The sequence below is a fragment of the Balaenoptera musculus genome, chromosome 14, assembly GCF_009873245.2.
Source record: "Balaenoptera musculus isolate JJ_BM4_2016_0621 chromosome 14, mBalMus1.pri.v3, whole genome shotgun sequence".
Lineage (NCBI taxonomy): Eukaryota > Metazoa > Chordata > Mammalia > Artiodactyla > Balaenopteridae > Balaenoptera > Balaenoptera musculus.
Window position 1 is genome coordinate 7,975,103 of NC_045798.1, and position 24,157 is coordinate 7,999,259.

The 24,157-nt window shown below is 48.4% G+C and overlaps 1 protein-coding gene across 1 annotated transcript in view; it reads right to left on the minus strand.

Moving 5' to 3' along the window:
• Nucleotides 1–1,002: 1,002 nt before the first annotated feature.
• The window catches only part of CFAP251 (cilia and flagella associated protein 251), a 67,754-nt gene continuing 44,599 nt past the window's right edge, over nt 1,003–24,157 (minus strand). Inside the window, exons 18-22 of the mRNA XM_036874117.1 lie at nt 20,860–20,950; nt 20,506–20,649; nt 5,154–5,382; nt 3,964–4,065; nt 1,003–2,775 (exon numbers count right to left, since the gene is read on the minus strand). Of these exons, the coding sequence (XP_036730012.1) occupies nt 2,639–2,775; nt 3,964–4,065; nt 5,154–5,382; nt 20,506–20,649; nt 20,860–20,950 (703 nt within the window). The 3' untranslated portion in view covers nt 1,003–2,638. The remainder of the gene's footprint in view (nt 2,776–3,963; nt 4,066–5,153; nt 5,383–20,505; nt 20,650–20,859; nt 20,951–24,157) is intronic.

Sequence of the window (24,157 nt, forward strand, 5' to 3'; positions counted from 1 at the left end):
AGGGCGGGGGAGGCTTTGGGTGGTTCCTGGACGACCATGGCTTTTCCACGGGCTCCTGAACTCTGGAAGCAACAGGCCAGGATGCAGAGGTCGGTAGCCAGAGGCCCCATCTGAAACAGTATTGTTTTTTCAAAAGAACATCACATGGTGCTTTTTGGTGTCCAGCGTCTCGTCCCTACGTCTGATGTACAAGCCCAGCGAGACCGTCTTCGGTCTCTGCTCCCTCCACTTCTGGTGTCGCTGCTCTGCTACCCACATGGCTGGGAAAGTCTGAGCTCTCTGCTCTCTTGGCAGGAAGGCAGCCCTCCTCCTCCTCCCCTGGACCCGGGTGCTGGGGCCCGGCCTCTCCACAGCTTGCGTGGCCAGCAGGTGAAGACGCCCCGCCGGGGCTGGAAGGTGCACATAAGCTGCTCTTCACCCTGGTCGGACAAGCTGAGAGATATGCCGAGAAAAGCACCAGCAGAAAGGGAGAGAAGGGGCGCCCGTGGCCTGGCTGGGCCGGGAGCAGGGTGGGAACGCCGCTGACATGGATGCTGCAGTCCCCTGCTATTTGGGCCTTCCCGGTGAGCGGCCGCCCTGACCCTCCCCCTTCCCGGTGAGCGGCCGCCCTGACCCTCCCCCTCCCCGGTGAGCGGCGCCCTGACCCTCCCCCTCCCCGGTGAGCGGCCGCCCTGACCCTCCCCCTTCCCGGTGAGCGGCCGCCCTGACCCTCCCCCTTCCCGGTGAGCGGCCGCCCTGACCCTCCCCCTTCCCGGTGAGCGGCCGCCCTGACCCTCCCCCTTCCCGGTGAGCGGCCGCCCTGACCCTCCCCCTTCCCGGTGAGCGGCCGCCCTGACCCTCCCCCTTCCCGGTGAGCGGCCGCCCTGACCCTCCCCCTTCCCGGTGAGCGGCCGCCCTCCCCCTCCCCCTTCCCGGTGAGCGGCCGCCCTGACCCTCCCCCTTCCCGGTGAGCGGCCGCCCTGACCCTCCCCCTTCCCGGTGAGCGGCCGCCCTCCCCCTCCCCCTCCCCGGACCGACTCAGCGCAGAGGGAGCGGCTCAGCCCGGGCCTGAGGGCGGTTCCTGCTCCCCAGACCCGCCACCGCGGGTCCAACTGGTCACGGGCCGGTTCTGCTCCAGACAATGACTCCAATATATGTCGTCAACAAGAACCAAAAAGAGGGAGCCGGACCTGATGAAAGAAGCCCCTGGTGGGTGTCCAGAGGGCATCCAATTCTGAGTTATTTTTTGAAGAGAACAAGTCACTTGAGAGTTTTCTGTTCCCTAAAATGTCCCCGGGAACTTTGTAACTGGCTTGGTAGTCTGTCTCTCCTAAGCCCTTAGCAGCTGCAAAGTTGATTCACAAAGCTTGTTTTTCTTTTTGTGTTTTTCAAAAAGAACCAAATGTAAACCAGGTTGCAAAGGCCTGGAGGTATACAGCGTGACGAGCGGGCGCCGGCTGTCCCAAGGCTGCGGTGACACAGCCTGGGTCGGGGATACGGCTCGGTTCCGTGCTCCGGGCTGTCCCAAGGACCCACAGAGCCAGGTTTCCAAACGGCCGCCACGCAGGGGGCTCCGGGCCTGGAGGAGGGCGCGGCGGCGGCCGCTCTGCTTCCCTCACACGGACCCCTGCTCCGGGCGTCAGAAACATCATCTCAAAGGCTGGTTCCCCCGGGGAAGGAGCTGGTAGTGGCGGGCGGGTGTGTCGGACTAAGCACGTGTGGAGAAAAACCTTCGGCCCATTTGCCTGAGCGAGACCTCATAACTGAGGACAAAACTCTCAAAATCAGACCATAACTTCCATCTGTTTATATGACGAGGGTGCCCTATCTTCAAGGTCAGAATGCTGCTGAAGCCTTAGTCACGTTCCCTCCACATCCCGAGCCGGGGAACCGCTTTCGCCTGCTACGCGTTCTGCAGCCCAGCGGAGTTCAAGGCTGCGGATCAACCACACGGGCCTGTGCGGCGCGTGCGCCGTGTGAGGGGGCGGCTCCCGTCCGCTGAGCTCTGCCCCGGGGAGGCCGGCCGGCGGGTTCTGGTCCAGCTGCAGTACACACGGGGCTCCGGGGCTGCTCTTCTGCATTCTCTCTGGCAGGTGCCACCGGCGTTAAGCATGGCCAGTGATGCTCTTCATAACGGCCGCACACAACTGCTCAGGGGTTTTGCTGATAAGAAGCCACAAGCCGGGGCTCTCGGGAACCCAGAGCACCCAACGCCCCCGCCCCAGCCTAAGAGCAGGCTGGGACGATCCGCATCAGGCCGCATTAGGCTAAGGGTCCAGGTGCCGCTTGAGGGGATAGAAATAAGGCCACACTTGCCACGAGGAAGGCCTGCTGCTGGCTCAGGCCCCCTCTGCCCCCGGGGACCACGCCACCTTCTCGTCCTGTCCAAACCCCCTCAAGGCAGCACTGCCGTGGATTAGGCATGAGAATGGCGGCCGGGGTCTCCAGCCACCCTTTCCATCCAGCTGCCAGTGTTTTTCTTGCCTCCACCCACTTTTCTATTTCAGAAACAGTGGAATGTCCAACTTTGTGAATTCCATTGCTTAACAGAAATTTGCTTTTAATGTCTAAACGTTCTGAAGATTAGAGTAGGGGTAGGGAAATGCGGGAAAAGCAGTGCCTCTTGGAAAAAACACACACACACAAAGTCCTTTGTGCTTCAGGCACTCCTTTCAACTTCACTGACCGTAGGATCTTGTCCAGAATCTTGAGAAATGGTTAGGCCAAGAATTTGAGTCGTGAATATTTCTGCAGTGATTTCGTCTGGAAGTTCTTCTTCAAAGCAAATTTCTGAACCTAACCAAACAAGAAAAGAAAGCAAATGCCTTCATAACAATTAGGTTTCTAACTCAGAAGCATTTTCCAAAAATATGAGGAAATGATACTAAACAAAAGTGAGAGGAGCTTTGTGCTGGGATTTGGCTCTGATTCCGTGAAAACCCTCGGGTGGAAACTGGTTAAAATCCCTCCTTTGTGGTTTGGGTTTGGAGCACCGTTACCCAAGCCTCTGCACACTTCACTGGAAAGCCTCAACTACAAGGCATCATTGATTTTACTGTTTTGAGACACTTAGGAACACTGTATACATGTGTGTGTATATAAAACAATTGGGAAAGTTACATTCTGAGATCCCAGGTACACAAGGAATGGCGTAGAGGAGCTTGCAGGTTGGAAATGACCAATCAGATCCTGGAGTCTAGAACTGTCTGTGTTAGGAACTCTGTTCAATTTGAAATTGGGAACAGACAACAGAAGGAGAGGGAGAAGGAAGCCTGGTGAAGAGTCTTTGCTCCCGACCCCATGGGGGCAGCAGGGCCTCACTTGAGGTTGTCCACGGACACGTTCCAGCACAAGGGGGTCAGTGAGCTAAAAGAAGGAGGTGGGAAATCCTCAGACAGGAAAGGAGAGGAGGATTTTTTTTTTTTTGGCCACACTGCACAGCATGCGGGATCTTAGTTCCCTGACCAGGGATCGAACCCACGCCCCCTGCAGTGGAAGCGCAGAGTCCTAACCACTGGACTGCCAGGGAAGTCCCAGGATAATCTTTAAAGATGTTCAAGCTCTGGCAGCTTGAAGTCGGGCTCGTGCCTGCCTGCCGAGTCCCTGCCCTCTCCTCATCCAAGGCTCTCCTGACAATACCTCTTCTGAAACAGCTTCCGAACTGTATCCTCTACTAGTGGCCAGGATTCGCCTACCCAAGCTGGAAAGATGAGGACTGGATCGGGGGAATAAAGGGAAGAAACAAGGCTGGGAGACACAAAGGAAGGACGGAGCACAAGAACAAAAGCTTTCATCTCTTAGACATGACCACCACTCCCTGGTCTTTTTATAACTTATTCATGTTGGGTTCCCAACAGACTTGCTTTGTTGTGTGCATGGTATGAAGGAGAGTGGCTTGCACCAGTTAGAAGACATAAATGCACTTAAGGCGCCAACAAATTAGTGCACCTCAGCTACGTGTCCAGACAGAGCCCACTGTAGTACCTTTGACAGAAGAGGCTGCGGGCTCGGATTTCCAGCCCTCAGGATTCAGTCCGAACAGTGTAGCAAAGCAGTCAGACATCTCCTCTTCCGTCATGTGCTCACCTGGGCGTCACAAAGGGAAAAGGAGGCTGTTCAGCTCGTGGGACTGAGCCTCACGTCAGAGTTCAGCATCATCATTCTGAGGTCTTCAAGAGGATGATTCCACTGTTTTCTTGAGACACGAAAACAATCTAGGGAGTCCCATGTTACTGTCACATAGACTTCCTTATATAGCGCTACAAATGGGACTCCAACCCAGGGGACTGTGTTGGGGCTTGTGCAGAGAAAGAAGACAGCATTCTGACAAAGACTGTGCTTAGCTTCATTTCTAATTCCCTCACATTAGAAGCACCAGTTTGGCTAAGATGAAATGATCGCCCAGGGAAAAGGGCTACTTGACTTCCTCACATAAAACAATGAGGAAGGACTTCCCTGGTGGTGCAGTGGTTAAGAATCCGCCTGCCAATGCAGGGGACACGTGTTTGAGCCCTGATCCGGGAAGATCCCACATGCTGCAGAGCAACTAAGCCCGTGCGCCACAACTACTGAGCCTGCGCTCTAGAGGCCATAAGCCACAACTACTGAGCCCACGTGCCACAACTACAGAAGCCCACACGCCTAGAGCCCGTGCTCCTCAACAAGAGAAGCCACTGCAGTGAGAAGCCCGCGCACCGCAACGAAGAGTAGCCCCCGCTCGCCGCAACTAGAGAAAGCCCGCGCACAGCAACAAAGACCCAATGCAGCCAAATAAATAAATAAATAAATAAATAAATGTATTAAAAAAAAATACGATGAGGAAGAGAATAGGTAAAAATGAGAAGTTTTACTTTGGTGTGGTTTCATTTCACAAATGCAACCCAATCTCGTAGTAGCTCTGTGAGGTAGATGGCTGGCACTTGTATTCCTGCTTTACGAGTGAGGGTCCTGAATCTTGCAGTTCCAGGAAGTTGGAACATAAACTGCATCTTTCTGGTTCCTGGCATCCTTCCCTTTACCCCGTGTTTGCCAGCCACGTGGGTCAGTAAGCGGCATCCTCGCGGCTGAAGTCCAGTCAAATCAGAGATGCCGGGGGGTGGTCTGTCTCCCAGCTCAGTTCTCTCCAGTGGGAATGGCTCAAGGGTGTTAAAAGATATACCTATTTAGGTATTTACCTTTGGTTTGAAGCAGTTTCAGAAAATCCTCTCTTCGAATAGCTTTCTTTCCCTTTGAATTGGTAAAACCAAGAATGTCAAAGCTCCGCTGGATGCCACTCATGGTGTTACCGAAGGGTGGCCTGTGATTAAGGTAAACTTTGAAGAAATCCGGTAGGTTGATTTTGTCAATTAGTTTTCCAGTGTCCACATACTCACTAAATCTGATTTCGTTAAACATATCTTCAATCTAGGGAAGAGGTTTAGGAAAAAAAAAAAAAAAAAAAAGACCATGGTAAGCAGAAAAGACACTTTGATAGCCGTTAGCTTAGAACATGTCTGTTATGAGCTGCCTGTATCCACCCCCCCCCGCCCCCGCCAAAGAAAGATAGGTTGAAGTCCTAACCCCCAGTCCCTCAGTCCCTCATGGCAGATGTCATTAGTTAAGATGAGGTTGTACTGGAGGAGGGTGGGCCTTTCAAACAATATGACCAGTGTCCTCATAAAGAGAGGAAAGAGACACTCAGGGCCAAGATGGACATGTGATGGCCGAGGCAGTGGTTGGAGGGATACAGCTTAAGCCAAGGAACATCAAGGATTGATAGTAACTGCAGAAGCTAGAAGAGGCGAGGACACATTATCCCCTACATGTTTCATAGAGAGCATGACCCTGCTGACACCTTGATTTCAGACTTCCATGAGAGAATAAATTCCTGTTGTGTGAAGCAACCCACTTTGTGGTACTAAATTTTACAGCAGCCTTGATCCACTGTCCAACTGGTCAATACTATTAGCATTGGCATGAACAGTGTTTCATTTCTTCACTTTTCACCTAAGTATCTCACAGTGTATCTACTACATCCTTGCTTTGTGAAGAAGATATTAGTTTCATTTAAAAGATGGAATCCTGAAGAATTTAGAAGTTAGTTTAGATGAATAAGCAAATAATTCAGTGTGAAACTCAAATATAGGACCTAAGGCTGTGGTAAGTTTCTTAAGACAACTAACTGCACCATGATTCTTTTTTCCTTTCTTTCTTTTCCATCTTTATCCTGCAATGTTTTATATGCTCAAAAGATTCTATGTAACATACATACAACTTAGGTGATATAATTTTTAAAATGAAGACCTAAGAAGCCATCATTCATTGAAAATATCAACACAGTTGACAAATCTTAAGCGAGACTAACCAAGAAAAAAAAGAGAAAAGACTCAAATTATTAAAATCAGGAATGAAAGAGGGAATACCAGTACCAATCTTACAGAGATTAAAAGGAGTATGAGCGATTATATGCCAACAAATCAGATAACTTAGGTGAAATGGACAAATTGCTAGAAAGATACAAATGACCAAAACTGACTCAAGAAGAAAGAGAGGGCTTCCCTGGTGGCGCAGTGGTTAAGAATCTGCCTGCCAATGCAGGGGACACGGGTTCGAGCCCTGGTCTGGGAAGATCCCACATGCCGCGGAGCGACTAAGCCCGTGAGCCACAACTACTGAGCCTGCGCGTCTGGAGCCTGTGCTCCGCAACGGGAGAGGCCGTGACAGTGAGAGGCCCGCGCACCGCGATGAAGAGAGGCCCCCGCTCGCCGCAACTGGAGAAAGCCCTCGCACAGAAACGAAGACCCAATACAGCCAAAAATAAATATAAATAAATTTAAATAAATAAATAAATAAATTTGTTAAAAATAAAAATAAAAAAAAAAAAAGAAGAAAGAGAAAATCTAAACAGACCTATAACAAGTAAATAGATTGAATTAGTAACTTTACAGCTTCAGCAAAGAAAAACCAAGGACCAAATGGCTTCATTGGTGAATTCTACCAAATATTTAAAGAATACCAATCCTCCACAAACTCTCCCAAAAACATAAGAAAAGGGAACAATTCCCAACTCATCCTGTGAGGGCTGCTTTCTGATTTGGAAAGTCATTCTTTGCGTATTTTCCAAATTTCCTAGAATGAGCAGAGTGCTGACATGTCTGTGGATTCAAATGGAAATGTGGTGCCAGTTAATGCAGGTCTCCACACAGGGCTCCTTGCGTAACTGGCAAAACGCCAGGAGGAGAGAACTAGAGAACACAGAAACAAACAAAACCACTCCTCACTCCCATCAGCCTTCTCTGTGCAGTAGTTTTGTACCACGCACACTGCAATCGGCTAAAATTCAGAAACCTGAACTGTGCGTGACAAAGGGCTAGAAATGAGTAATTTATTTTAGTGTCTACATTTGAAACTAATATGTGTCCCTCCAAACTGCAGGGTTTTGAATTTTACAGAGAGAGAGAGAGAGAGAGAAAGAGAGAGAGAGAGAGAATAAGAGCCACAGAAAAGTGGGAAATAATTTTTTTTCCCCAGAACGTGAACTCTTTTGGTCTGTAGGAATGAATCAGGAAGAGAATCTGTATTTGTACACAATATTTATCAATAGATAGCCAATTTCTCCCTGTCTACTAAATAAATGTAGAGCAAAAATTGAAAGAGCACCAGTTTGAAGCAACGCCAAATATTAGCCTGTCTGGAACACCCTAGTGTCTTGGTCCTGCCCCAAGTAACAGGAAGAAAATACAAACCTCTTGCAGTCCAACCATCATTTCTGTGAAAGATCTGGGGTACCTTCCTTCCACTTTTTCCCATGCATATAAAATACACGTGTCTATTTTTTTTGCAAAACTGGTATGCGTATATATCCTTTTTTGTATCCTGCTTTTGTATCCTGCTTTTCCCCTTTTTACACTGTATCTTAGTAATCGCCTAATATTTTCAAAGAAGTCATATATCCTCAATGCAACATTCCAGGAATGGTCTTTAGATATAACATCATTGGTTATGGATACAAATGAACCATAATTGGTACTATGCAAGTAGCTCTAATTGGTAACATTTTCATATACAGCATTTATTGAGTTTATATTATGTACAACTGCATGCTAAATTATGTACAATTTTGTGTATAAATAAAACTATCCAGTAGCATATATTATTTACAGATTCTACTATATGATTTTAATACTATTAGTATATGCATGTGCTACCACTTACTATGAGCCAAAGGAGACTGGGGCTAACACTATGACCTTTGATGGCAGACCTAGGTTCAAAACCTGGTTCTTCCATTTTCTATATGACTTTGGGTGAGTAACTTAACATTCCTTATCCTCAGTTTCCTGTCTTGAAAAAGGGAGTAATATGGTAAACCATTTGCAGTGGGGTGATCTGACGCTTACGGTGACAATGTATCTAAAGTGCTGACAGTGCCTAACAGTCAGCACTCAACTGGCAGTAATTGTTCTTGTGATTATTATACTTCCTATGCCCTTGCTAATTACAATGCATGTAATTATAACATAAATTATAATTTATAAATACATAAATTATAATGTAAATGATATGTGTACTTTACAAATGCAATATACGATTCAAACTCAATTCAGAAATAGGAGACTAACCCAAAGAGGACAAAAAAGGAATCCCAAAGTGCCTGGAGTTACTCATACCCGGAGCATTCCAGAGATCTCAGAGAACATTCTTGGCACAAACCACTCTGTAGGTGATTCACCTCTTACTCTCTTTCCCCAAATGACTGACCAAAAATCACCGCTCAACAAGCAGAGAGCTGGCAGTTTCAGCATCACAACATTTCTTTCCCGAGCCTGCTCTGTGTTAGTTGAAGAGGCAGGTGCTGCTACGTGTCTAAACGAGGGTCATGCTTGGGAGAGGAACCTCGGAGCCCGAATGGAATGCCCAGAGCCTTCCCAGGGCCCCGGTGGGAGGAGTGGGAGGCCCCGCGGTCGCCCAGAGTGCTCTGGCTGGCTTCAGCCCGGCCTTTTATTGGCATTCTCACGCTGGCCTGTCATCCACTAAGGCAGTGGTTCATTTGATTCACCCAGGGAGCTTTAAACATTCTAAGGCCTCGGCCCCATTCCCAGAGATCCTGATTTAATTGTTCTGGGGTGGAGTATGAGCGGTCATAGTTTTTAAAAGCTCCCCAGGGGATATGAATGTGTGGCCAAGGTTGAGAAGTATGGCTTTAAGGCAGGGGATCTCAAACTTTATCAGGCATCAACATGAGCAGGAGGGCCCGATAAAACACAGACTGCTGGTCCCACCCCCAGAGTTTCTGATTCCGTGAGTCTGAGATCTGGGCCGAGAATCTGCTTTGCTTACAAATCCCCAGGTGAGGCCTGTGCTGCTGGTCTGGGGGCCACAGCTTTGAGAACCAGCTCTTACCCCACAGCGGCTAGCGGAGGTGATGCTCATGCCAGAAAGAATCAGCACCCGGCTCGTGATTTTCATCAGAGAGTAATGGTGGGTGGCAGCTGTGAGGCATATTCTAATTCTTCAGGCCCACATCTGTCTCCTCCATTAAGCTGTAGCAATAGCGTCCATCTCTATTTCCACAGCAGCTTTGTTCAGAGCCCGGCACATGGTGGGGGCCCAGAGAAACGTTTACTGAATGAATGAATGAATGAAACACCATGGGCACAATGAGGCCATGGAAGAAGTTCTCTTAAAACTCAAAAAAGGGGGGCTTCCCTGGTGGCGCAGTGGTTAAGAATCCTCCTGCCAAGGCAGGGGACACGGGTTCGAGCCCTGGTCCAGGAAGATCCCACATGCTGCGGAGCAACTAAGCCCAGGCGACACAACTACTGAGCCTGCGCTCTAGAGCCTGAGAGCCACAACTACTGAGCCCGCGAGCCACAACTACTGAGCTCGCGAGCCACAACTACTGAAGCCCTCACGCCTAGAGCCCATGCTCTGCAACAAGAGAAGCCACCGCAGCGAGAAGCCCGCGAACCACAACGAAGAGTAGCCCCCACTCGCCGCAACTAGAGAAAGCCTGTGCACAACAACGAAGACCCAACGCAGCCAAAAATAAATTAATTAATTAAAATTTTAAAAAAAGGTAGAACTGTCAAGGTCGAGTATCTATTCAACAGCTTGTCATTTGAGTTATAACTTTTTTTTTTGGCCACGCGCCATGCAGCTTGTAGGATCTCAGGTCCCCAACCAGGGATTGAACCTGGGCCCTCGGCAGTGAAAACGCAGAGTCCTAACCACTGGACCCAACCAGGGAATTCCTGATTTATAACTTTTAAACATTTACACAGTCGGCCCCTGGGCCTCTGCTGGTACCGCTGCCCAGGCCCCGAGACGTGAGGGTGGCCTGTCCTTGGAGGGCCGGGGTCCCCTGGCCCAGGACTGCTTTACTCCTGCCGCTGTCATTCTCCCCATAGGCCTTTGGGTTTGCGATCCTGTTGTCAGCCGCAGGAAGCCACTGATGGCCTTAGAATTGTGTCTTATAATTAAGTTTTATAACCTCCCTGTTAAACGGAGAGGAACATGATACACTTGAACTGGGGCCATTCCTCGTCTTTATAAACGGGCTCCTGGTGCGGGTCGGTTTCTTCTGTGATAGTTTCATAGCCTCGCAGGCTGGAAGGACTCTCCCTCCTCCTTACACACACCTAGTGCTCTCTAGACCGTCCCTGGCAAATGAGGAGACAGTCTTTCCTCACAGCGTCCTCTTCGCCTCACACCCCCTCCGTGTGGCCCATCGCAGCGGCGGCGTTTCGCACTGACCTGGGGCAGGGGAGGAGGGGCTGGGCAGCAGCTTCCAGGGCTGGAGATGCCTCTGCTGTTGGCGCATCGCTCTGTCACTCACAACTGCCCCCCTCTCCAGTAACTATCTGCACAACAGCTGCCTCCCGTCAGGTCCTGCGCACTGGACGCCGACCCAGGAGAAGGCCAGCCCTCGGTGCTGGGCCACAGCGCTCTCTCCCTGCTGTCTGCCGGCTGGGGGGAGACTCAGAGATGACAACACCACCATTCCCAGCATCCTTTATGGTGACCTCCGCCCAGCCCCTCACGGGGCCCAGGCTGCAAGCACTTCCGGGGATTCTTCCCCACCCCAGGTGAACGTTTTTAAAGGTTTTAAAATCTGAATGACAGATTTCCCTGGTGGCGCGGTGGTTAAGAAGCCGCCTGCCAATGCAGGGGACACGGGTTCGAGGCCTGGTCCAGGAAGATCCCACATGCCGCGGAACAGCTAAGCCCGTGCGCCACAACTACTGAAGCCCATGCGCCTAGAGCCCGTGCTCTGCAACAAGAGAAACCACCGCAGTGACTTCTCTTTTCTTTACTCCTCTAGAAAAAGGAGTGAAGTACTGATTATGCTACAACATGGATGCACCTCGAAAACAGTGAAAAGAGCCAGACACAAACGATCGCACATCACATGATTCCATCTATATGAAATGTCCAGAAGAGGCAAATCCGGAGATGGGAAGTAGACTAGTGGATGCCAGGGGCTGAGGAGGGGGGATGGGAAGTGACGGCTAATGGATACAGGGTTTCCTTTTAGGGTGATAAACATGTTCTTGGATTCGATAGTGGTGATGGTTGCACAACTCTGTGAACATACTAAAAGCCATTGACTCACTTTAAATAGGTGAATTGTATGATATGTGATATATCTCAATAAAGTTGATTAAAAGGAAGAAAAATAGGGAGTTCCCCGGTGGCCTAGTGGCTAGGATTCTGCGTTTTCACTGCCATGGTCAGGGGAGATCCCGCAAGCCATGAGGCGTGGCCAAAAAAAAAAAAAATAATAATAATAATAATAAAAGGAAGAAAAATAGGGACTTCCCTGGCGGTCCGGCGGTTAAGACTCCGCACTTCCAATGCAGGGGGTGCAGGTTTGATCCTTGGGCGGGGAACTAGGATCCCACATGCTTCACAGTGAGGCCAAAAAAAAAAAAAGAAATATAATACAGAGGTGAAGCAATGACAAAGGCAAGTAACAAAGCAAATAACATCAGTTTTTAAAAATGTAATTTTCACCATGACTATGATCTATTATTTTATCATCATAAAACCAGTAAAGATGAATATGTGCTTGTTATAAAAAATGCAAACACTGTAGATGTAAGAATAGAAGTAAAGTGCTCTATCATTCCCCATCCCTCAGCAATGGCCAGTGTTCGATGTCCTGACTTTTGTTTGCACTAAGACCAGCCAACTGGGGTACAGACCACGGCCCTGAGTGGCCGAGCAAGCTTCCTCACCCCGCTAAGCCTCACTGTTCTGGTTGGTAAGATAGAGATGATAAAAGCATCTGCTTGCTGTGAGGACTAAACGCCAGGTGGGCTGGCACGGTCCTTGGCTCTCAGCGAGCGCTCAAGTGAGAAGGGCTGGTCCGCTGTTGCCGCTGTTGGTGTTATTGGTATTATCAGTTGCATTCTTTTTTAGTGGCCGTGCAGCATTTTAGGATTTCTTTCTTTAGATGCTGTAAGTGTGGCAACAGCAGCGCTCCCTGGCGTAGGGTTCTCAGTGGACCAGGAAGGCCTCCCGACAGTAGTGGGCCATTTCTCTCACTTTCAGGATGGAAACACCTCCTGATATTTATGCTTCAGAACAAATCCAACCCACTGAGGACCTTTCTTCAAAGTGCGAATTTCCAAATTCCCATGCGGTCTTCATCAGAGCAGAAACTGTGCCCATGACTGTTGGCTCAAATTTCTCCTCCTCGCATGGTGGGCGGCTGTGCCACTTGGCTACGCTCCCTCCACCCCAGCTGGGACCGAGGTTTAGCCACAAAGATTAGCACACAAGGCTTGGGGAGGATTTGTTCGTTTATCTTTCTGGGTTTTGTTCTGAAAACAAAAGCAATACAAGCTACCGCTTGTAGTTAAGAAAAATTAAATTCTACAGAAATGTATGTATGAGCCTCCCCTCTCCCCGGCAATTTACAGCCACGATGGTCTTCTAAGGAGAGTAGATGCGACTAAATGGGAAGTTTTTTCATTTGTAAACCCTAGAGATGGGCTTATACTGCAGATTTGGAAACAGAAGCTAAGAGCTGAGCTGGCATGGCCAGCGGAGGGACAGGAGGGGGTGCTCCTCAGGGAAGGAAGAGGGGGAGCAGAGCTCGGTGGGGGTCAAGACCAGCAAGGAAGCCCCCCCTGGGGGTGGTCATCGGGACTGGGAAGAAGGTCTAATGAGAAGTTTTAGGTAAACTGCTGTGGAATGTGGTTATGCATGAATCTGTCTGGCGATTCCCAGTTTTTCAGGGAAGTTGTCTTGTGTGGATGGGCTTTCTGTTTTTGTGGAAAAGGAGGAAGACGCTGAGCGTCACGTCTGGAATGACCTGGAGCGTGCACACGCACACGAGGGAGCCCCGAGGCCAGGAGAGCGCGAGCCCCCGGGGCAGCCCCGAACTCCGACTATGGGTGGCAACCAGGGCTGGGTTCCAGCTGGTACCAGAGGCCCCAGCTGATGGAGGTGATAGGCAGAAAGTAGACAGTAAAAGCTCTCACGGATCCCATGCCTCAGAAGTCAGTGTTGTTAAGGGTTTGGAAGAAGTTCTTTCAGTTTTGCTAGGCATATATGAGATCTATATATTATTGTTAATGAAGTGAGGTCATGCTTTACATACTGTTTTGCAACTTGCCTTTTGTCCTTTAACAATAAAAACAGCACATTCTTTCTGAGTCAAGCAAGAATCATAGGTTAGGGACTTCCCTGGTGGTCCAGTGGTTAAGAATCCGCCTTCCAATACAGGGGATGTGGGTTCAATCCCTGGTCGGGGAACTAAGATCCCACATGCTACGGGACAGCTAAGTCCATGCGCCGCAACTACTGAGCCCACGCGCTCTGGAGCCCGCGTGCCGCAGCTAGAGAGAAGCCCGTGCACTGCAACAAAGAGCCCGTGCGCTGCAGCTAAGACCCGACGCAGCCAAATAAATAAAATTAAAGAATTAAAAAAAAGAAGAGAACAGAAATAAAAGAATCGTAGGTCAATTTCACTGTTTAATAACTACTAAGTGTAGGTGTGCCTTACTTGATTTACCCCATCTCCTATCAACGGACCTTAAGGTTGTTTTAATTTTTCACTATTATAAACTATCCTGCAGTACATCACTGTTACACTTGCCTGAGTTTTCCTGTAGGATATACTCCTAAAAGCAGAATTGCTGGGTCCAAAGGTCAGCACGTTTAAAAAGTTAAGCGATTATTTCCTCTCCAAACCCTCCTAAACAAGGCTAAAGCTGCTGAATACACCAAATAGTTAGGGCTACTATTAATTACTCTGAGATCAAACAATAATGTCAGGGATTCTATCTTCCTTATTGTTTTTGCAGGCAGACATGACTGGTGAGCGTATCATTCATTCGTTTACTCATCCGACCAAGATTTGCTGAGTCTCCACGATGTGAGCTCGTGCTGGGCGCACGCCTCTCTGTCAGGATTGGCCTTAATTTATAGAACTAAGTGGTTGAACTGCTGCTAATTCATTGCAAAAACTTACCAAGAATCTAAAACGCTCTGCAAGCTAAATAGAAACATAGCCACAAGTGACCAGGGAACACATGTGACGCACAGGCCTGGCCCCGACATGATATTCCAAAGTCCTGGAGGGAAAAATATATATATAAAGATGGAAGATGAAACTTTCTCGTATGTGAAATCAGCTATACAAACTGTGAAGAGCCCTAACTTAGGAACCCAAACTTAGGGTTTATAACATTATAAACATTGCAGATCTTTCTTTTTAAAAAAATGAAGATTTGTGGGCTTCCCTGGTGGCGCAGTGGTTCAGAATCCGCCTGCCAATGCAGGGGACACGGGTTCAATCCCTGGTCCGGGAAGATCCCACATGCCGCGGAGCAAATAAGCCCGTGCGCCACAACTACGGAGCCTGCGCTCTAGAGCCCGCGAGCCACAACTACTGAGCCTGCGTGCCACAACTACTGAAGCCCGCGCACCTAGAGCCCGTGCTCCGCGACAAGAGAAGCCACTGCAACGAGAAGCCCGTGCACCACAACGAAGAGTAGCCCCCGCTCACTGCAACTAGAGAAAGCCCGCACGCAGCAACAAAGACCCAACGCAGCCAAAAATAAATAAATAAATAAAAATTAAAAAAAAAAAAAAAAAGATTTGTAAGAGCAGCCCACCTCAATTCTTTGGCTGTGTTCTGCAGAAGATGGGAATGGCTAGGGATTCTTTGGGGAGGGTTACATTCTTGTATAATTTGGCTTCAATCTACCACACTGACTAGATTCAAATCCCCAAGGCAGTTAAAATGACCTAAGAAAAATATAAATAATGTAGAGCCTTGGGGGGCTGGCTTGAGTCTATGTTTCTAAGTCTTTCAAGTAAGCAAGTGTGAAAATACTCTTATCAGCGGCACATACTTCTTCATGCAACTTCTCGGGGGAGGGGGAACAGCTGCATCTTAATAGGAAATGTTTCATTAACCATGACGAAGCCTGGGTTTAAAAGTTTCAAAGCCCCGAAAACATTTTTATTAAAATCGCTATAAATCTGATGGAAACTAGAGATCAAAAAGTTCTCCCCTCGGAGCTTCAGATATAAACTAATTCATCAGCGAACAGTGTTTGCACTCGGATGTGGCCACATCTGGATCGGGGGCCTTCAGAAAACATCTCCAAAGAGTAAATTTATTTTTTAAGTGGATTAAAAACCCTGGAGTCCAGGGGATTTATGAAGACACTGAGTGGGGCACTGAAACCCCTTTTTAGCAGCTGGTGGGGGAGGGGTGACATAACAGTCAGCGACACAACAGTCAGTGACAACCTTGCAATGACCATTTTAATGTGGGTAAAATAATATTCAATGTCATTTTATAACATTTGTTGCAGACTAACCTTTTTTTCTGGGTACCTTTTTTTTTTTTTTTTTTGCCACGCTGCATGGCTTGTGGGATCTTAGTTCCCCAACCAGGGATTGAACCCGGGCCCTTGGCAGTGAAAGCAGCAAGATCTAACCACTGGACCACCAGGGAAGTCCCACTGGGTACTTTTTACTCATCAGCAAGATTTCGATAGGTTGTTAGGCTTTATTATTTTTGGCCAATGATAGAACAACGGAGTGAGCCTTTGGTAATTATACTTCTTACTTCTAGAGGAAGTAAAAAAACCACAGCCACTCTGTGCCACCCTCCTCCTTCAGCGATTCGTGTGGCAGGTGGGTGACAGTCACAAAGGATAAACACCCAGAATTCCCTTATCGACAAAGCAGGACTGCAGAGGACACATTTACATGAGCCCAGGGTTTAAAATCAAGAATCCTGAGTGAGAAGGCTGCCATCAGTTTGATGACTTTTGGCCATTTACATAAAGTCTCTTTACCAGACAAATCAAGAAAATAAAAAACTGATTTTAGAAAGGGTATTGTAAACAAAGTTCCACAGGGTCAGAGAGACATTCATCTAAAGGCCTTTTATAATCACACATCCACAGACGAGGATAGGATGGATGGTGGAGTTAATAATACTGGATGGTGTTTTTTCAAACATTTAACATGTGCCCTGTACTGTACTAAACAGATACTCATTTAATCGTCACAATAATTCCAGGGGCTGGGTACTACTATTAGCCCCATTCTATAGATGAGGAAACTGAGGCTTAGGGAGGTTCAGAAACTTGACCAAATCTCACAGCTGGCGAGTGCTTATAGTCAGGAGTCAAACCCAGAGCCACCTGACCCAGGAGGCTGTGCTCCCAGCTGCTACCCAGTGCTGCTTCCCTAGTAGGATGGCTTGGATCTGCAGCCATCAGAGAGAGGCTCCTGAGTGCTTACAGGAAATGTGAGACATATGGCCCATGATGGCATTTTGGTGAGTTTCATATGAATATGATCCTTAGACACTGCAGGTAGCAACTGAGTCTGTGCGGCACTGTGGAGGAGGGCCTCTTCCCGGCTGGACTACCAGGTAAGGGGCAAAGTGGAAAATGCAGACTCCCAGGCCCCATACTTCGAGATTCTGATTGGCTAGATCTGGGATGGGGCCCAGGAATCTGATTTTTTAGTAAAAGCTCCAGGTAATTCTGTTGCAGGTTGCCAGTTTGGGAAACAATGTTCTAAGGGACATGCTTTAGAAACACAGCCCTAGGGAACACTTCTATGTGGGTTGCACAAACTTTCCGGGTAGTTGCTTCTGTTTCTGACCATGTACTTTTACAAAATGAACACTGGTCAAAAGACCTTTTGAGGAGCTTAAAGAATCCCTGACTTTCTTTTTTTTTTTTTTGGTTACGCTGGGTCTTTGTTGCTGCACGCAGGCTTTCTCTAGTTGCAGCGAGCGGGGGTTACTCTTCGTTGCAGTGCGCGGGCTTCTCATTGCTGTGGCTTCTCTTGTTGCAGACCACGGGCTCTAGAGCGCGTGGCCTTCAGTAGTTGTGGCACGGGGGCTCAGTAGTTGTGGCTTGCGGTCTGTAGAGCACAGGCTCAGTAGTTGTGGCGCACGGGCTTAGTTGCTCCGCGGCATGTGGGATCTTCCCGGACCAGGGCTCGAACCCGTGTACCCTGCACTGGCAGGTGGCTTCTTAACCACTGCGCCACCAGGGAAGTCCCCCTGATGTTTTTAAGGTACTCACTCAAGACTCAGCTGGGTTTATGGGCTCTGAAAACTCATTTCTCCAGACGCTACTTGGAGAATAAAAGTCACCTTCCAGTCATACTTGGAGCACCCAAAAACTGGTGATTCTGGGTAGGCCACTGAAGCCAAGGGAAAGGACTGGGACCACAGCTCACATCACTGAAATGTGCTCAGACACCTAATGTGAACGTTGAGTCTTAGCTGGGTTTCAGGAGTTATGTATGCTTGATGGTGAGCTGCAAAATGCTACATTGCTGGAAAACTATTTGGCAACGGGCCTTAAAGTTCATATTCTCTGACCCAGTAATTCTATTTCTAGGACTCCGACCCAGGAAAATAATCAGAGAAGTGTGCAAAAACCATACACAGAGATGTGCATCACAGCCATGTCTCTGACAGCCGAAATACTTCAGACAACCTATGTGTCTGTCAGCTGGGGAATGGATCAACTGAGTGTACAGCCTTTCGAAAGCATGTTGTCTACAGCAAACCAAAAAGCTTCTGCACAGCAAAAGAAACGATTGACAAAATGAAAAAGCAACCTACAGAATGGGAGGAAATATTTGCAAACCACATGTCTGATAAGGGGTTGATATCCAAAATACATAAGGGACTCACAACCAATAGCAAAAAGCCGAATAGCCGGGCTTCCCTGGTGGCACAGTGGTTGAGAGTCCGCCTGCCAATGCAGGGGACACGGGTTCGAGCCCTGGTCTGGGAGGATCCCACATGCCGCGGAGCAACTAAGCCCGTGAGCCACAACTACTGAGCCTGCGCGTCTGGAGCCTGTGCTCCGCAACAAGAGAGGCCGCGATAGTGAGAGGCCCGCGCACCGCGATGAAGAGTGGCTCCCACTTGCCGCAAATAGAGGAAGCCCTTGCACAGAAACGAAGACCCAACACAGCCAAAAAAAAAAAAAAAAAAAGGATAAATAAATAAATAATAATTAAAGGTGCTAATAATTAAAAAAAAAAAAAGCCAAATAACCCCCTTAAAAAATGGGCAGAAGACTTGAATAGACATTTTTCTAAAGAAGATATTCAAATGATCAATAAGTACATGAAAAGGTGCTCACGTCACTAATCATCAGGGAAATGCAAATCAAAACCACAATGAGCTATCACCTCACACCTGTCAGAATGGCTTTCATCAAAAAAACAAGAGAAAACAAGTGTTCACAAGGATGTGGAGAAAAGGGAATTCTTGTGCATTGTTGGTAGGGATGGATAAAGAAAATGTGGACTGTGTCTGTGTGCATGATAGAATATTATTGGAATATTATTTAGCCATAAAAAAGAAGGAAATCCTGCCATGTATAACAACATGGATGAAACCTGAGGGCATTGCTCTAAGTGGAACAAGTCAGACAGGGAAAGATAAATACTGTCCAATCTCACTTGTATGTGGAATCTTAAAAAAAACCCAAACTCATAGAAACAGAAACAGATTGGTGGTTGCCAGGGGCAGGGGGTGGGGAGTGGGAGAAATGGGTGAAAAGTGGTCAAAGGGTACAAACTCCCAATTATAAGATAAACATGTCCTGGGGGTGTAAGGTACAGCATGGGGACTCTAGTTAACAATACAGTACAGTATATTTGAAAGTTGCTAACATAGTAGATTTTTCGAGTTCTCATCACACACAAAAAACTGTAACCATGCAAGAGGATGGATGTGTTAACTAACCATACCGTGGTAATCATTTTTTAATATGTACGTATATAAAATCACTATATTGAATATCTTAAATGCACACAATGTTATATGTCAATTATATCTTAATAAAGCCAGGGGTAAAAAGCATATTATCGAGGAATTTTCACCACATGCTCACAAAACAACAGTTACTGAGAATGTTGCTATACACGTATACATATACATACACACGTACTCTGTAAAATGTTGAGATATATACCTATATACACCACATAATGACAATTCTTTGTTTATCTATGTCTAAATATAAAACAATAGAAGGAAGTCCACCAAAATGATTACCTCTGAGTCATTTCTATTTTCTTCTTTACAGGTCTATTTTCTAAATCAGACACAAAGTTTTAAAATTAAGCTATATCCTTTATAAATCAAGTTTTCAGAGAATTGTTAATGAAATGGGAAATGCGTATTACATCATATCAAGTGAAAATATAGGATAAAAATATATATTCAATATGGTACCCATTAGTTTTTTAAAATTATGTATATAAATATATATATATATATATATAAATATATATATATATATATATATATATATATATATATATATATATATATAATATATATAAATCAATCCAGGAAGATACCAATAACTGTTGTCTCTGTGTACTGGGATTATAGGTAATTACTTTCTTCATTCCACTTGTGTATCTTTTCCAAACTTTCTACAATGAGAATGTGTTAGCATTTCAAGTGAGAGTACCCAATCAGTTGCATTTTAAGCCACAGTTTCCACGAGGACCATTTCCTCTGGCCCCTGCTGGGAGCCCCTTACAGCTGGGGTGTGCTACGAGGTTCTGCATCTCCTGAGCTCTATCCGCAGCCCGGCGTGAGCACCCAGCTCCCAGGAGCAGCCCATTCACACAGGCCAGGTGAATGGCAGCTACAGGGACAGGATCACAACAGCGAGCATTTACTGAGCTCTTCCTACGTCGCCTACTCTGTGCCAAGTGCTGTGCGGGCACCAACTCTTTGAACTGGATGAGGCTGGTCCTCATGCAGCTAGGGGCCTTCTGTCTAATTCCAAAGCCCATGCTCTTACCAACATCAAACTCTGGTAAGGAATCCGCCTTACAGGAATATCTTTACGGCAAGTCTGTTTCTAAGCAGTGCATCTGCTATGCCCAGGACCTCCTTTCTGATCCATTTATGTAAGAACAGTGTTAAATTTTTACTTTGACCTATAATGATTGCTCCCTGAGGTCGTTTTTATAAATAACACATCCCACGGCTGTTCTTGTTTTCATTCTACCTACCTTCTCTTCCGATGGGTAAAAGCCAATTGCTCTCATGGCAAAAGGAAGCTCCGACAGGCAGATGTGTTCCGACACCTTTCTGGTCTCCATTGTATCAATACCTTGACTACGGAGCTGAGAATAGTAAAAATAGTCTTCCAGCTCCTATGTGGAAATAAAGTGGAAACACAACATGCATTTTTGGCTTAAGTCTGAAGCAGCCATTTAGACTTCAAGGACATTTTCTAGAAAGTACATTTTAAGCTCAGTGGGGAAAACAGCTTTGGCAAAAAGCAAGAAGGTTAACCCTGGGCACATCTGTTTTACAGACTTAACTAGATGTTACCAGGAAGTGTTTACTCTGAGGACAATTACCCTGTAGAATTTTCCTTCCCTGCCACCAGACACCAGACCATAGAATGGGGTCAGGTCTTCGCCCCCAAGAGAAACTGCTGCCTCCAGGGCACTAGAACAATGAGAGAAACATCGTTATTAGCCAGCAGTCAGTCGGGAACGCAATGCACCACAAGGCTGCCCAGCTGCGGACCTCCGAAGGGTATTACAGCGAGGATACGATTAGGGTCTCTGTAAACTTGTTAAGCAAATTCCCTTCAAAATGAAGCTGCAAATGGAAAATTCAATCTCAAGTGTGGAACCCGGTGGTACAGGGCACCCGCCTTAATGACGATGATATTCTCTCGTGGATTACAGGGCAGATACCTGGCAATTTGTCTGCAATCTCTCGGGGGGGGGCGGGGGGGGAGGGAGGGAGGGTGGTGAGTCCACAGTCCCCCGAGCCAAGCGGCCCTCCTGTAACTTTAGATCTGCATGTGACCAGAGCCAGAAGAATGGGATGTGGCACAGGTGGATGGCCGTCGCTAATTGCTTCCATAAAAACTCTGGAGGCCGCAAGGGACCCACGCTGGTCAGATAAAAATAACCTCTGCTCTCTAACACAGGGTCAGATTTTTCCAAAATAGCCCCTTTAAGTGGTAAGAAAACCTACTTTTTGTATGAGGCTGACTTTGCCTCATACAAAATGCTAATAATAATATGAAATCATTTAATAACCCACTAACTGGATTTCTGCTAATCACACCATTAGCCTCTTTGTAGGGTTATTAAGACACACTTTGTGCAGACCATGGCGGGGGAGTGGTTATGTATACAGAAGCTGGAGTCAAAGGGACATGCCTGTGAGCCCCGGCTCTGCCACTTGCAAGCAGTGTGATCACGGGCATGTGACTTAACCACTCAGGGCCTCAGTTTCCTATTCTGTAAAATGGAAATAAGTACAGGGTCTGCCTCAGGGGATTGTTGTGAAAATTAAAGTGAATGCACAGAAAGGATTCGACATGAAGCCCTTTATTTTCCTCCTGTGATGAATCTTTGTTGAGGAGTGGGGTTGATGTGAATCCCAGCCCCAGCACATTACTCCATTGCTTGGGCAGATCACTGAACCCCTCGGAGCTAGTTTCCAGATCTGTACAACAGGGATACCAACAGTGCCTATGCCACAGGATGGCTGTGAGGACACATCAGACAACACACGGAAAGCACTCGGCCCCGGGCCTGGCTCAGGACTATTATTACTGTGGAACTGGGTGTTGAGGTGCACCTACGGCTCTCCTGCAAGAGTCAGCCACAAAACAGTCCTCGGTCCTCTTGTCACGGCCCCGCACAAGCCCCACCCAAGCAGGCTGCGTGAGGTCCATGGAGCTGGTGTACTCTCCAGGTGGGCCTGGGGTCCAGGTGGGCCTGAGGACCGTCTCCAGTAGGGCCCAGTCTTCACCCCGCTCTTGGCGGGCATCAAGGCAGGTGTCCGGCTAAGAGGGCTCCCGCTCTGTGGCCTCCAGGCCAGGCCCAGGCCCAATCCCGACAGGCTCTGTGGGCAGTGAGGCCACTATTGGCCATTTGATTCTGAAGCAGGGCCAGGTAAAGGCCCAGGTGACATGGAGGAGCCAGTCGCCACCAGGAAGGCCCCAGGGGACAGGCGCACAGAGCTCCGGATTCTCTGGGAACAGCCCTCCAGCCGTCAGGACTACCCCACGTCCCCTGCTTCCTGGCCACCATCAGCTCAGCTGACCTGAGAGCCAGAGGGACGGGGCTGGGCTTGTCCCACCAGAGCTGGGGCAAGAGACTCCCTCTCTCTGGTGTGAAATCTGGGGACTGTCAGTGGCCGAGTTCCCGCTGAGTGACGAAATCCAGTTCTGCAGAGAGTGACAGCAACAGCAGAGGCGAGCGGAGAGCAAACGCTGAGGGCGGGCTGGCCTGCTCTCCCTGCGGTGCGGTGACCCGAGACCCCAGGACCCGCTTGTAACTTCCCCTTTCTGCCTAAGTTGGGTTCTAATGCTTGCCACAAAAAAAGAGGTCATTGGGGCACAAGATGGAGGTACATTTACTGAAAACCTACTGTGTGTGTGCCCAGAAATATACTCAGTGCTTTTGGGAAAGAGCTAAAGCCCAAGAAACAGTGAGCACTGCAACCAGCATATAGCAAAAGCTCAGTAAATGCTCCCTAGGGGAGAAGGGGGAGGGGGAGGGGAGGGGGAGGGGGGGGAGGGGAGGGGAGGGGAGGGGGAGGGGAGGGGAGGGGAGAGGAGGGGGAGGGGAGGGGAGGGGAGGAAGGGGGAGGGGAGGAGGGAGGGGGAGGGGAGGGGGAGGGGAGGGGAGGAGAGGGGAGGGGGGGAGGGAGGGGGAGGGGAGGGGGAGGGGAGGGGAGGAGGGAGGGGGAGGGGGAGGGGAGGGGAGGAGGGAGGGGGGAGGGGAGGAGGGAGGAGGAGGGGGAAGGAGAGGAGGGGGGGGAGGGGGGGGAGGAGGGGGGGGGAGGGAGGGGGGGGGGGGGGGGGGGGGAGGGGGGGGGGGGAGGGGAGGGGAAGGGAGGGGAGGGAGGGGAGGGGGAGGAGGGAGAGGAGAGGGAGGAGGGGGAAGAGAAAGGGGACCTTACCCCAAGATCTGGCCCTTCACTTCCCTGTGAGCTCAAACCAACAGATGATCCTTACTTGCCAAATGTGTTAGAGTTGCACCTCCTACTCCTGGGCCTTACACACCATCTGTTGGGGCTTCAGACCAGGGTAATGAGCAGAACTGAAAGTCTTCCGGATTCACAACAAAAAATTTTATAAATAGACATCACTGTTTAAGAATACGTCAGTTTTATGTTTTTCACAGTTGTTACTGTAAATACCTTGTGCCTGTTCATGGATTATTTTATTCTAAAATATTTTGTCAAATGTGTATCAACCAAATTAAAAACAAAGGCTTTCATGTTAGCAACAACAACAACAAAAAAAAGGGGGGGGAGGGGAGGTGGGAGAGGAGGGGGAGGGGGAAGAGGAGGGGACGGGGGGGGGGGAGGGAGGAGGGGGAACAGCAATGGTAGGAATCACCACCCTCAAAACAGCTCTGAACATGGTGATAATATCCCCATTTAACAGACGGAGAAACTGAGACTCAGGGAAGGGAAGGGACTTGCCTCAGGTCATACAGCAAGTAGTAGGGGAGGTGGGATTTGAATCCAGGTCTTTCTGCTCTTGTCTGAGCAAGGCAGCAGGATTACAGGGGGGTGTGAGGTTGAGCACAAAAATGGGGGATTTTGGGGCTTCCCTGGTGGCGTAGTGGTTGAGAGGCTGCCTGCCAATGCAAGGGACACAGGTTCGAGGCCTGGTATGGG